This window comes from Arctopsyche grandis, chromosome 1 (genome assembly GCF_051622035.1).
Source record: "Arctopsyche grandis isolate Sample6627 chromosome 1, ASM5162203v2, whole genome shotgun sequence".
NCBI lineage: Eukaryota > Metazoa > Arthropoda > Insecta > Trichoptera > Hydropsychidae > Arctopsyche > Arctopsyche grandis.
The window spans coordinates 5,566,475-5,580,652 of NC_135355.1; the positions used below are offsets into that span (position 1 = coordinate 5,566,475).

At 33.6% G+C, this 14,178-nt stretch overlaps 1 protein-coding gene across 2 annotated transcripts in view; it reads left to right on the forward strand.

Annotated features, from left to right (window-relative positions):
* The first annotated feature begins 2,279 nt into the window (after positions 1 to 2,279).
* The window catches only part of LOC143914814 (uncharacterized), a 33,663-nt gene continuing 21,764 nt past the window's right edge, over positions 2,280 to 14,178 (forward strand). The window contains exons 1-4 of one of the 2 annotated variants that reach the window (XM_077435171.1): positions 2,280 to 2,397; positions 2,935 to 3,122; positions 13,573 to 13,764; positions 13,980 to 14,099. In XM_077435171.1, the coding sequence (XP_077291297.1) occupies positions 2,942 to 3,122; positions 13,573 to 13,764; positions 13,980 to 14,099 (493 nt within the window). In that variant the 5' untranslated portion in view covers positions 2,280 to 2,397; positions 2,935 to 2,941. The remainder of the gene's footprint in view (positions 2,398 to 2,934; positions 3,123 to 13,572; positions 13,765 to 13,979; positions 14,100 to 14,178) is intronic. The other variant, XM_077435181.1, reaches the window with a different exon arrangement.

A 14,178-nucleotide genomic window follows, 5' to 3' on the forward strand; every position in this document is an offset into this window, starting at 1 on the left:
TTCATCCTTTGCCTTTTTTTATTAAAATTAATTTCAGAGTAGAAAATAGTAGCTTAACACTTAATGCAATTCGATGTGCAGCTTTTATAGCATTTATATGATTTTAAGAGTGAAATTTTCATAATTCATTAACAATTTGGTATTTAATAATAAATATATAATATTAAAATAAAAACTTTCTGTGCTCTGGTTCCGTTTTTGTTCCGGATAAAACCTTTTTGTTTTACAGTTTCGTGCTCCAGCTCCAAGTTCCTCTCCAAACCTCTGAGAATATTATTTCTACAATAATTGCAGCAACAATTCAGAAACATATTTATTATTGTATTGTTTAAATTATAAGGGGGTGTATAGGTTTTTTCAAAATTTGTTATATCAGAAAAGCAAAAGAACTTATTGTATAAACATATGAATACCAGAAGTACAAAAGGATCTAAGTGCCATTTTTAAATTTTTAGATACATACAGCTTTTGTTAATGCATTGTACAACAATTTTTTATTTTATTTATTTATTTATATATATTTTAGCTTTCAAGCTAATTTAAAAATACATCTTAATTATTATACTTAACTCTAAAATTTATAATTAACTTATATGTACTGTCCCTCACAGAGGTGTCTCTTCGCACCTCGCAGGAATGCATCTATGTTTTTAGCAGACCTGACGCACTCAGGGAGGGCATTATACATGAGCACACCCCTGTGAAAAACACCCCCAGCCGTCTTATTCTTTCTTACTCTACTTACAACTAGTTTGTCCTTATTTCTAGTATAAAAACTATGTTTATCTCTATTCCTTATTATATAATCATCAAAATGAGCAATACAAATTTGCTATTGATATTATGGAGGATGAACGAATGAGACGACTGGCATGTTAATGCACGTGTTTATTATATGACAGCTGAAGACAGAGTGAGTAGTAGCTCTCCGAACCCAGCCGAGTTGGTTCCCACTCGCAGGAAGGCAACCAAACTCGACCATGTCGTATAAGCGAGCCGCCACAATATTTTTAAAATACGTTTTTGGAGATTTAAGGTCTGTTCATACCTAGTCAGCACGTACCGACTTCAGCAGGTATCCGGCCGTACGAAAAGTATTCTTTGGTACATTTTGTATGGGTATATTCATACCAACCGTCACGTTTACGCCACGGCAGGCTTACAGCAGTACCCAACATTTCTTGTTCATACCTTACAGCAACATCCGTCAACGTATCGTATCCGTTTTTTTGGCCATCGTGGAAATATACACGCGAATTACGTGCCATGAGTCTGCCGCTTTGCTGTTTTGGACCAATTATCGATAGTGATAGTTGACAGCTGTTCAATCTTTCGACATGGTTTTGGCGCAAATATTTAAAAAAAAATTTAATTCTTTACGGAAATATTTAAAAAAAATTTGTCCATCATCCACAAGCTCCTTATACAGTGTCCAAAACTTTCCTTCAGTTTTTCTATTTTTTAGCATGGGATGCACATCAAAACGCCTCCGTGCTTTTTTATTGCCTTCTTGAGCTTCTTCTTCCAACAACAACGCGATTATACATAATTTTTCGTTCGATAAACGCCGAAACATTTTTGCTGACTTGTATTATGACGCGTAGCTACGAATGCACGTGTATGCATTCATATTGTAAGTACTCGACAATACAATACGACGTAAGCAATATTGCGCCGTATCGTCATGGCCTGTAATGTAAAAGTAAGCTGATTTTGCCTTGCCCTCGGCCAAAGTGCTGTGAACGTGACGTGACCGCGACGTGTAGGTAGATATGAATAGAAATGTAATAAAATGACATATTTGAAACGGAGTCGTGCAGTGCTGAAGCCGTGCAGTGCTGTTAAGTATGAACAGACCTTTATTTTTAAACATTGTCGCTGGCATATAGAACATATTTTTGGCATAACACTGATTTTGCATTTTTTGACACTTACGCTCTTTTTTTTTATTCACGGTTTTCATATATTAAACAAAATTACATAGTCCGAAATATAGACACTGTATATGGAATATACATAAAAATGTACATCTATTGTTATTAATGTTACAGTACACTCGAAGAATTTGTTTGCAAAGTAAAATTTCATTAAATAGAGATTGCACAATAATTACAATTAATCGAAGCTAACATAAGAAGCCAACAAACATATTTAACATCACCCAATCAACCTATTATTTGGATCCCCAAACGACAAACATTTGACGAAGCAGGGAAGTGGCAATTTATTGGTAAATATGGCACTGGCAAGCTGACTGGCAGTTTGGCATACGAGAGCCGAGAGCCAACGTTCACTCAAGAGAGCGAACAGTTCCACGAGTGTTGTACTCTTGCGCTCACGTGTCTCGCTCGTCCGCTTGTTTGTTATTGTTCAATCGATCATACATATATATTTCCCGTATGTATATATTAAGTGTGTTGAAATTTGAGAACTTCCCACTAATGGTTATTTTTAGTCACCAAATCCTTAACCTTACTAGTCATACATATGTACGATATGATACATATATTTTGCGCTAATCTTTCCCTAACGCCGCGCCGTGTTTGTATACTATCACTTTCCGTTAAACCGTTTTTTTTTTTTTTTGTAATTATTCAAGTACGTATTTTGCCGTTAAATTATTTTTTGAACAGAATACATCTTATTCTATTATATTGTATAAAATAAATTAATCAAAAAAATGAAGAAATATACGCAAATTCTATTTTATAATTCAATATACATAATACGTATGTCTATCTGCGTCTTTCGTAGGATAAGACAGGAGAGAATCAATACGTTACGCCCATTTTCCCAGGTCTCAAACGATTGGCATTTTATTTCAGCGGTCGATAGATGAGGTCATCATTAAAATAACAGTCACTTCTATCGTAATTCCTCATGTCATTGCTTCAAAATAATAACTGAGTTTTTAATAGCTTGTTTGAATTTCAGTGCTAAAATGGAGGCGGGTGTCGAAGCTGAAGAGACCATTGTGATGACTCCGAAGAGTAGGTCAGCTCAAGCGACTTGTCTCATAGTCGAGAGACGGGCCCAGCCTGTGAAGTCGGATGATGGTGGACGGGTCCACGTAGCTGGAGGACATCACACCGGCATCATCATCAACAAGGATCAGCTGCAGAGTGAGTTTGTTATTTGAACTGATGCATCATTTCGAGTGGGTGTATATTATATATGATGTTATATTGTGTTTGAACAGGTTTTCCAAATGTGACTTTATATTTATAGATAACGGACTAGCATTTTATATGCAAAATCTTCAATTCATAAATTGTGCAGCGGTCTAGGTCAAAATCTTGAGCTAAATTGCATACCGTTAATAATGATCTTTTTCTAACTTAATATATAAACTTAAACTCTGTGTTCTATACACATTTTACATTCAGTTGTTGCATTTTGTTTAATTACATATGTATGTATGTAGATAAATTTTATTAATTTGGTTCATCATGTATATATGTAAGTACTTCTTCATATACATATGTATATTATTGTATGTACATAGATAGTGCAAAACATTATTTTTGTATTTAAATGCTTTTGCAGTCGTAATCGACTGTAAACATTAGAAGAGTTTATTGAATAATTCCTACGGATAGAAGATTATCTATTTATTATCTAATTACCGAATTTAACACTTATCCATTTTTTATGAACTCTACAGTAAACAGTACATGTAAAATTTTATGATTCATTTATTTATTTGGTCAGTATTTTTTTAATAAATGATCAGTATATTATGTGTACCAAGGTTAGGTTAATAATAATACAAATTGCTGTTTAAAAAGTTCCAAATATGTGTTGACTGAAGGTTATCATTGACTAGTATTTGGCAATCTTTCGAGTGGTTGGGTAATTTTCACAATTTTTTTTACTTGATTATTTTTACTTTATCTATAGTAAAAATAAATTAAGTTTTGTGATCATGCAAAAATTCGAAATCGAGATTTTTTTTAATATGGACACTAAAAGATTTATTTTTAAAAATTAAATGTATACAGCGTATAATTTTTATATTCGTTAAGTAATCAATCGATAGTCGCCAAAAAATAAACAATTTTAAGAGCAAAACATTGCTTTAATTTATTTAGTTACAATTAAATTAAGGTTGTGGCTATTTGCAGGTACTATATCTGCAAATTATTGGCTATTTGCAGGTACTATATCTGCGAATTATTGGCTATTTGCCGGTACTACATCTGCGAATTATTGGCTATTTGCAGGTACTATATCTGCGACAGGCACAAAGCCTTCTGCGTATTGGAGAGGCTTTCATCCAGCAGTGGATGGTGAATGGCTGTAAATGATGATGAAACAGAAAGCAATTCAGTACATTTACAATACTTAATAGGCCAATAAAAATTATGTGGCGGGTGACTAATTGACCTGCAGGTCGTAGGTTACCGATCATTGTAACATAGAAAGCTTCTTGTTCGATAATTTACTGGCACGATCGAAATTTGATACCTTTTTTCAAGGGCTTGTAGAATATATTGAATTAATCAATATTTTTGGTAAACGTGTAAAGTCGCTTCTACACGATACCTTTTAACCCTTTAAGCGCTGAAGTCTTTTCTGTTGAAAGCCGGCCACGCTGAAAATTTCGCCAACATTTCCAACTAGAATTATTTAGAAATCCAATAGAAAGCTGGTATAAAAATTATAGCTAATCCAAACAAACCCTAGATAACTACCGCCGAGGATTTCGAGTTTTGTAAAGGTGTGTTTAGACTGTCTGTTATATCTTGCAGCGATATAAAATAAATAAGTCTTTTAATTTATGTATTTTTCCAAAACTAGTTTCATCTACTTCATTGTTGTTAAATGTAATGCTCACAATCTAAATGCCAAGTCACAATCTAAAATTCAGCAGTTAGGGATTTCCATCGGGTAATTCTGCTATGGTTATAAATTCAGAAATTCCGGTGTAAACCAGTCTTTATAAACGTTGACAAATTAATGACACGGATTACACGACCCATTTTTAATGCATTTTAGGCTTAGCGGTAGTGGTGTAGTCGGGCCAGGTCGTCGACCTGGTAGTTCTTTTTGAGCCAGGTCGCCGCCCTGGCAATTTGATTGATATAAACATTGTTTTTCGAGTACAATTAAAAGATATTTTGACTAAAATTTCATATAAAATTTTGTATTCCAAATATTGTGAGCAGACTCTCGTTCTAACACTCGATGGCCACAATCGAATAGTAATCTGAGCACATTCACAACTTAAAAAACGTTTAATGAACTTTATTGGATTTTTTTTATCTAAAACCACCCAAAATTTCGAAAGAAAACATTCTTTGAACTATTGACCATACGCACTTGAGGATAGATAAAATGAGGGGACTCAGTTTAAATGAATAGTCATCTCTAAATTCACATGTTAAAATTTGATAGTTTTTTGACATATGTATGTACATGGTTTTAGCAAATGTTGCTCTTGACACACAAACACGGGTTTGCAAACTTTTTGCAAAATCAAAGAAGTTGAAGAGGATGCATTATGGAAGTTTTTATAAAATACATCATAATTTCAAGAAGTAAGAATATTTGTTAATTATTATTTGATTTTTTTTATTAATATTTGGACTACCAATATTAGGATACAACTTTTTTTTTAGTAAGGAAAAATGAGGGGGGGGGGGTAGTAAAATTAAACACCGACCTGTTTCTTTTTTATTACATACCTCCTTTACGTTTCACTTACGATTACAATTCAGGAAAAAGTTTGCCTCTTATCCGATCGTTTTCATACTTTGCCATATTGTTCATTTTGGTCATCAATATAAATAAATGGATCCTCCGCCATTACGATGGTGCAAATATATCGTGTAAGACGCGTTTGATATCTGCCCGGCGAGATAGTCGTTGACGATTATCCATCGTTTGTTTATTATTTAGCACTACACCACTGCTTAGCGGGTAGTATTCTAGTTAACTTTGTACATTCTCAAAATGCAACGCCTATCGGCGTTTTTCCAAACCGATGGACTTGTTGGCAAAACTCCGATCGGCGTTGGTCAGCATTCAACGGGTTAACCTGCCTCTCTACTTGCAACATTTATTAGATCAGCGCTTTAGCTCGCAAAAGTGATCACGCAACCTAGAAAATATTAATGATCGTGTTTACTATGATTACCGTATCTTTCTTTCCTATCTTTTACGACCTTGCACAGGAAGCGTGCCATTTACTTAAGGTTGCGTTGCACAAACCGATCAACGAATGTAACCGAACCGATTACATACTTAACTAATTCCGTGCCGGTTTTTCTAATTTGATGTGTGGTCACATTTGCAACTACCTGTTTGTGTACATGTGTACATATATATTTTGTATTGTGATCAAACAATGAAATTAAACCGTTCCCCCTTCGCATACATAATATCGATGATGCGGGCTTTAACTGGGTAATGATGGTCTAAAATTGACGTGTAAACGAATTGTTGTCTGCACCGGATTTTACATACATATGTAGTACATGCACCGAATCCTGACCTCTTGCCTGGTGAATCATCACTTATCGCGAAGGAAGAAAGCGATGCAAATTCTGTATTTAGATACTTACGTGTGTATGTATGTATGTAGAGAAGCACTGGAAATTTTCGATTAACTCATCCATGACTCATTGGAACCAGTTCAAAGGCATATATGAGCTTTACAAAAGACTGTGAATGTTATATAAATATTTTGGTATGACATACATATTTACAAACGTATAAGTTTACTCTTTTCGCTATGCAAATATTAATTTTCCTTAACGCGCGCTTATTGTCTTAATTTTTCGTAAAATATTTTTTTTACAAACTTATCTTGTAAAACCAACAGTGAATATTAATAGATTTCAACCATTGCATTGTGTTGACCTTTAATTCGAGTGTGCTTTGTTTTTTGTCACACAAATCGCCAACCTTTTTAGTGTACTTTAAAATTTGCTATTGAAGATGCATGCCAGAATTGAATGAAAATGGGTTACAAATACATACATATGTACATAGTATGTATATAAAGGAGATAAACAGTCCTTTGATTGTAGATTAATATGACGTAAATATTTTTTAAAAGAATGCAATGAAATAAATTAGCACTTTGTTAATAAATAACTTCTATTTAAGAAAATATTTTGAAAATTTACATTCTTCAATAATTTTTTTTTTTACAAGGAAGTAAAAAGTATTTAAATTAGCACAATGTACAATCATCATCGCCAACATATTTTGCTTGTTAAGTCGCGAAGTTTTTACAAAGTTATGTAAATATGGTTGTTGGTCAGTGCATAGTTTAAAAAAAGAGCTTAAAACACCAATTTTGTTTTAGTGATTTAGGAATAAATGTTATAAAACCTGTTATATTTACTACCGTTTAAAAATTAAAATAAGTGCAAATGAATACGAGTGGGTTTTTATGATATAATTTAATCTCAGATAAGTATGGTAGATAATCTGTGAAAAATCAGCGTATCGCAATTGATTCATTATCGGTTGATTATTTTACTTTAACGGGTTAAATTAAAACAGTGAAAATGCGAAAATGTTTAAAATATTATACATATACCAGTAAGGCCTAACAGGTAGACCCCAATGCGCCTTCCTGGACAATTAATTACAAACATTGCAGCATTTTTATTACATAAATCGCTGTATTTCGAGAGGCTGAAGTACACGAAATTAGCAATTAATTGGTTAATAGAGACACCAATGGATTTAAACTTATACACACATTTTTACATATTGTACATAAATCAAATTCAGATATTGTGACATAGCGGGTAGGATGATTTTTGCCAATTTGAAGAAGGAAACGTTTCAATAATGAAATTAGGTAAATTGGCAAATTCTGATAGGAAACGATCCAAGTCTGACAAGTAGTACTAAAGATTAGCACGGGATCGAACTCAACCACCGAACCATACTGCTGGCTATGAATGGAATATAGACAAAGAGGCTCATACGGCTCGTATGCCGCAGGTTTTAGTATCGCTGTATGCAATATGTGCCCAAAATAACGGTACATACTAGTGTTAGCTGATGATAGCCTTTGACTTTTAACTGTTTGTTTCAACATTAAACACTCGATGGTCTCTTTTTTCTCTTTATATTCAGATTATGTTTCTAAATTTAACTACATACATTCGCATGTGCACCACATGCTGAAATTGACCTTCGATTCATCTTTTTATCGCCGCTAAAAAGTCACTCTTCTTTCATTTAATTCGAGATCATTAATATTTTCAGCAATTGCAATCAAATCAATGGGCATTTAGAACGGTTCGTTACTGTTTTTTTTACAACTCAAATTAGCGTAGAAGCATCGTATCACATCACTCTTAAGGAATTTAGAACGTAACGTTAATGCCTTAAGGTCGGAGCAATACGAACGCATGCCTTTCGGACCAAGTCTGTAGACGCGATTTTGCGTCATTTGTCAAATTTCAAACAGTTGTCACCATATCGAACTAAGTTGATAATAATGAGCCATAATGAGTATATGTACGTCTTCAATTTTGTCGACAATTCGTCATGTCATCATCGTTTATTAGGTGGAGACGATTTTGAAAAGATCCATTAAGTCTGCCGTTGTCATTAGTCTTAATTTCTTCCGGTGCTGTGTGGGACGATTGACGTGAAATAACATTTTTCCGGAAATATCGATTAGTCTCCGTTTTTGGAATTTCGCTACCGCCATATATCTGAAATTTACGGTACCAGTCACCACTAACCTGTAATATACTTTCCGTACCACAATTGCGATTGCGTGACGATTTTATATAAGTTAACGGTATAGTTATTTTTTTTGCGAATCGAAATAACTATAAGATGAAATAGCAGCATGGCTCGGTGGTTGGGCTTTTTGCCTAGCACCGAGAGTCGCCGGGTTCGATCCCGTGAGTTGACCTCGATTGAAAATAATTTATTCTATGTATATATGTATGTAATACTATCGAGTATATATGTATGTAATACTGCTGGTCAGACTTGGATATTTGTGACTCCAGGTCGATCGTTTCCTATTAGAGTTTGCCAATTTTTCTGATTTCATTGTTGAAACGGTACCTCGATTAAATTGGCTAAAAAACCTTCCTACCTGCCATATCACCACTATTTGAGTATGATTAATGTACAATAAAATGTATGTACAAGTTAAAATTCATAGATGTCTCGTTAATTTCGAGTGTCCAGTGTCTCGGCGACATATATAATAAAAATGCTGCATTTTTAGTAATTGGCCAGGAAGGCGCATTGGGGTTTATCTGTTAGGCCTTCCTGGTATACATATATGTATGTATTTAATAAAATAAATAAGAAATAATACAATAAAACTTACTTGAATCCGAGATTGCTTACAAAGACAGTGCGGCTATTTTTCTCTTCTTCTTGACAATCGTTTGTTTTCATAGAAGTAGAATGCATAGAATCGCTCTCAGACTCCAAAAATGTTGCTACAAAAAGTTTGCTACAAAGAGTTTGTTCATTGTTTGCTAAACTTCGTCTCTCTCTCTCTCTCTTGTCTCTCTTCTGACTTTCCGTCTTTAACAATTAACAATGACCATTCTATGCATTCTACTTCTATGTTTGTTTTTGATGATTCAATGAAAATTAATCTGCTTTTCGATTTCGAAAGATAAAATTAGATTTGCGATTGCAGCTTTTGTAACTTTTTTCTTAAATACATAAATATGAATAACCAATGTAGCATAGATGTATATTCTCATTTACTGATTATTGTATTGATTTATTATATAATATACTGGAGCAGACAACATAGCCCAGGGGAATTGTGTTAGAATGGTTGATAGGGCTTTGGAACTACATATTAAATTAGCTCGCTCAAAATCACAGATATGCTCACAAATATGTATACGAAGTATATGCACTATGATGCATCCTATAATACTCCAACCCAGCTGAAAATAGACGTGGAAATGTTAGCTTAGTTGAGACCCGCTTTATGTCCAATTAGATGATGTGTCCGGTCACTTAACGGTCTCTCTAACCTGGGAAATATCAGTTTATAGGGATGTTATTATTAGATACTTAGATTTATTTGTATGTATTTTTTTATTTATATTTGGATATATGACCCAAAACTAAGTCAATGACAATGCTAATTGATAGAACTAACATATCAAGAGTTGCAATATATATTTTTAATACTATCTGGTTTTTGTACTACTACTACTTGAAAAACCTTAGATGGATGTGTTCCAGGAAAATATAATTGCGTGGAATTCGTCTGTGACTAAACTTTACAGACATGTGGTTTTATCATGCCCATAAAAAATACTTCGTTACAGTTATTCGCTACAGTTTTTGACAACATAATGTGCTTTAAACGATAAGAAAAATGTATGTATGTATGTACTTAGGGGTTCCAAAAAGCCATCCGAAAGAAAAAGCCGGTTTTCGGTTTTTTTACAAAAGCCGGTTGACCGGATTTCATCGGTTTCCATTTTTTTGAAGTTTTAAATTTTATATCGAAAAAAAGAATTGTAAATATATATTTTATTATGCAAAAAAATAATTGATTATAAATTAAAATGAGTTATAAACGTTATGAACTTTCATAATATCATTATTACATTATTATTGTTACAAATATCACAGCAGTAAAATGGCAGATCCTGAATACGCACAAATAATTAAATGATTTAAATAAGCTACTATCAAGAAGAAGAACGCGCAAAAACTACAAATGATGGAAAACCCAATTTGCCGAAATTCTGAAAGGCCTTGTGTAGGTTTTTGAAACTACTTTCAATAATTATATTTTATTGGTTTATGACCTGGTATTCGTCCATTACTATATATCAAAGCCACCGCTAAGTGCCGTACCTTTTTTTGTTGTTCAAAGAAATATACGCTTATTCCCTGAGAAAGTTTGGATCCAATACACATTTTTTTTGATTCTTCATAAAAATTTGAAATTCGTAATTGTTCGTTTTGAGGAAAAAAACATTAATCAAAAGGAAACCTTAAAAAGCCGATTGATCCAGCCAAAAACGTGGTTTTCGGTTTTTTGAAAGATGGTCAAAAAGCCGGTTTTCCGGTTTCTGTTTAAGCCGGCTTGGAAGCCCTATTATGTACTTATGTACTAAATAATGGGGATTCTGCAAAAACTTAATAAAAATGTTAGTTAATTTTATAATATTCATTTGTACCGTCAGAAAAAAAATCAGCCTGCGGCTCACAAACATCGAATATTATATAACTTTTTTTATCTTGTATATATTTTCCTTTTAGGTACACAATTGTACATTCTGAATAAAATATATATAATTCCTTGACTTTGTTAATAGTTATTTGAGGGAAAAATTATAAAATTATAAAACACATCTTTTTTATATAGGGGAGGGACAATTATTTTGTGGAGCATCCCGTTTTGAGTCCTGGGAAATATGGTCACTCTGTATTTAACCTAAAAAAATTACAGATCCTATGGTCAATTTGAGTATCATTGATGATCTCGTAACGTGGATCTGTAGATAGCTTTTCGAATAAATACAAGTTTCATTCCATTCGAGTATACTTAGACTAGTAATGCGAAGGACGTTCCGTATTCGGAATAAATTATTCGCTAATTTCAAAGAGATGTGTAGAAAAACCCGCCATTCAGCTTCTGGTTGCAGTTTCTATCGAATTCACCTTGAGGCAGCTGACTCGTGATGACCCAAATGGGTTACATTGATATCACTAGAACCTGTCAATGTTACTGTATACATACGTCATCTCTATTATAAAGTCTGCGATCCTTCTGGAAAACGGATATGACGTTATGTCGCGACTTCGTGGAAATATGATTCAAATTTATCTTCCGCTTCGATTACATTGAAAAAAACAATGGGTGTAACAACACAGTAACATGTTGTCAACATGCCAAATTCGACCTAAATGTTCCAATTGATGCCATATTTGATTTCACATGTAAACGATATGGGCTACAGACATATTTTATACTATTATCGTACAATTTCGTCGTAGAACAGCAACAGTTGGTTCATTAAGTAAATTTGACCACTTATATACCAGTACTTATTAAATAATAATCGTTCGAAACTAGGTTTTAGGTTTGTTTCAATAGAATTCTCAGCGTTTCGCAAATTGAGTCAATTCGAAGCCGTCACGACAGAATGACTGTTCTACAATACTATACCGTAAAGCAGTTAACAATCAACTGTGTAATCTGACTAAATTGACGTTATAATTTGTTGTAAAAAGTATCGTCGTCTACAAAAATTTTCTTCATATCGACAGCTGGTGTTTGAGTCCGTTTTTACATATGTTTTTGGCGGTTCGATGATTACTGGTCACAAATTACCAAATTAATTATGGTTAAAGTGTAATGCTCACAATCTAAATGCCAAGCCACAATCTAAAATACTCAGCAATTAGGGATTTCCATCGGGAAATTCGGCTATGGTTATAAATTCAGAAATTCCAGTGTAAACCAGTCTTTTTAAACATTGACACGGATTATACGACCCATGCTCAATGCATTTTTTTTTCAATGCTACCTGGAAAGGCTTCGTGGGTAGTATTCATGTTTATTTTTTACATGCTCAAAATACAACGCCTATCGGCGTATTTCAGGCTCATGGACTTGTTGGCAAAACACCGATCGGCGTTGGTCAGCATTCAAAGGGCTAAGTACAGAGAATGTTATAATAATAGAAGCGCCCTTTCGAATACATTTCTTGTTTCAATAACACGCGTACCGTTTCCATAACTACGCAATATTGCTATTGCCGAATGCTACTGTCGCCATATCGCTTTCATGAAAACTTTCATATACGATGTTAATTGGATAATATGTTACTTAAATGATCAATTTACTTATAAAACTGTATCCCATGTTGTTTATTGTGTGTTTTTGAATGCATCGTGTAATTTTTAACGATGCACTTGCCCATTGCCCTTGCCCAGAGAAGTTTTTATCGGACATATGTCGACCACCGAGCATCAAATACGACTGGTGCTATAATTATTTAGGATTGTCTGTGGACAATCGTCACTTGACAACAATATAACGCCTAAAGCCACTTCTATTATTATAACATTTCTCTGGTTAAGTAAATATTCGTAATTTTGGGATCTACCAAGGAGCACATCAGGATTGATGGTTTATATGTATAATACATATGTAAATTGTAGGTCTGTAGGGGATTCAATGTTCATGATTTTTAATTACAAAGTACAGTTCTGTAGCAGGTTGATGCTATCAATAAAAATGGTGGTCGGTGAAAGGAGTTGAGTGTGCATTCTGATTTTGTTGAAATTGCGTAATGACCTAGTCATGCTGATGACGACAACATAATGCACAAGAACAACACCAGTGGAATGACGTCATGAGGTTCCCCATTGTTTATTACCCAGACACTAGGAAGTAAAAAAATCTCTTTTATACTACATTTAGATTACACAAATGTAAGTCCGTGACAAAGACCTTTTACCAACACCGAGTTCAAGTTAAACGAAAAGAATAAAAGAGCTTCTTTTGTTTAATTTACCTTTTGAATTTGGCATAGGTGTTATATTTAATAGCATGAGTTTTTAATGATTTGTTTTTGCATATTTCAGATGATACTGAAGTGGGTCCATGGCATGCGAGTGTGGAGTTTGTGGTCTATTTGGTGGAAGGTGGTAGCGGGAAACACACTCGAGAAGCCAGAGGTCTTCGGTCCTGGTTCAAAGCATCCTTGCCTGAACATCAGCGACATCCCACTGCTCAGGATTTTTTTAGAGACTTGGTTACGCAAGACTTCCCCAAAGGTATTTATTACATACTAATTCATTTTTATCATAATTCAACATTTTCCTTCATTTTGAAAGAAGTAAAGGAAAAATTCCAATAAAATTAGTAAGCTATAATATTGAATAATTAGTTCTCTCGTATAATTCATTGCAGATTTTGTATTGGATCATATAAATTCTAATTCTAGTTAATGAGCAAATGTTACCTTTAATATGTAATTACATATTTTCAGATTATGTTGGATTCATAAAGAAGATAATGAAATTAATGCAACACACTTATACTACACTTCAACGATTAGAAGTGGAATTAAGACAGTTAGAAGAAGGACCATCTCCTCCTCCAAGACCTCGTAAATATGATCTTTTCTTTATGAAACTCATACCGATACAAATTGTAGGAAATTGACAAAGGATTTAATTGAAATATTC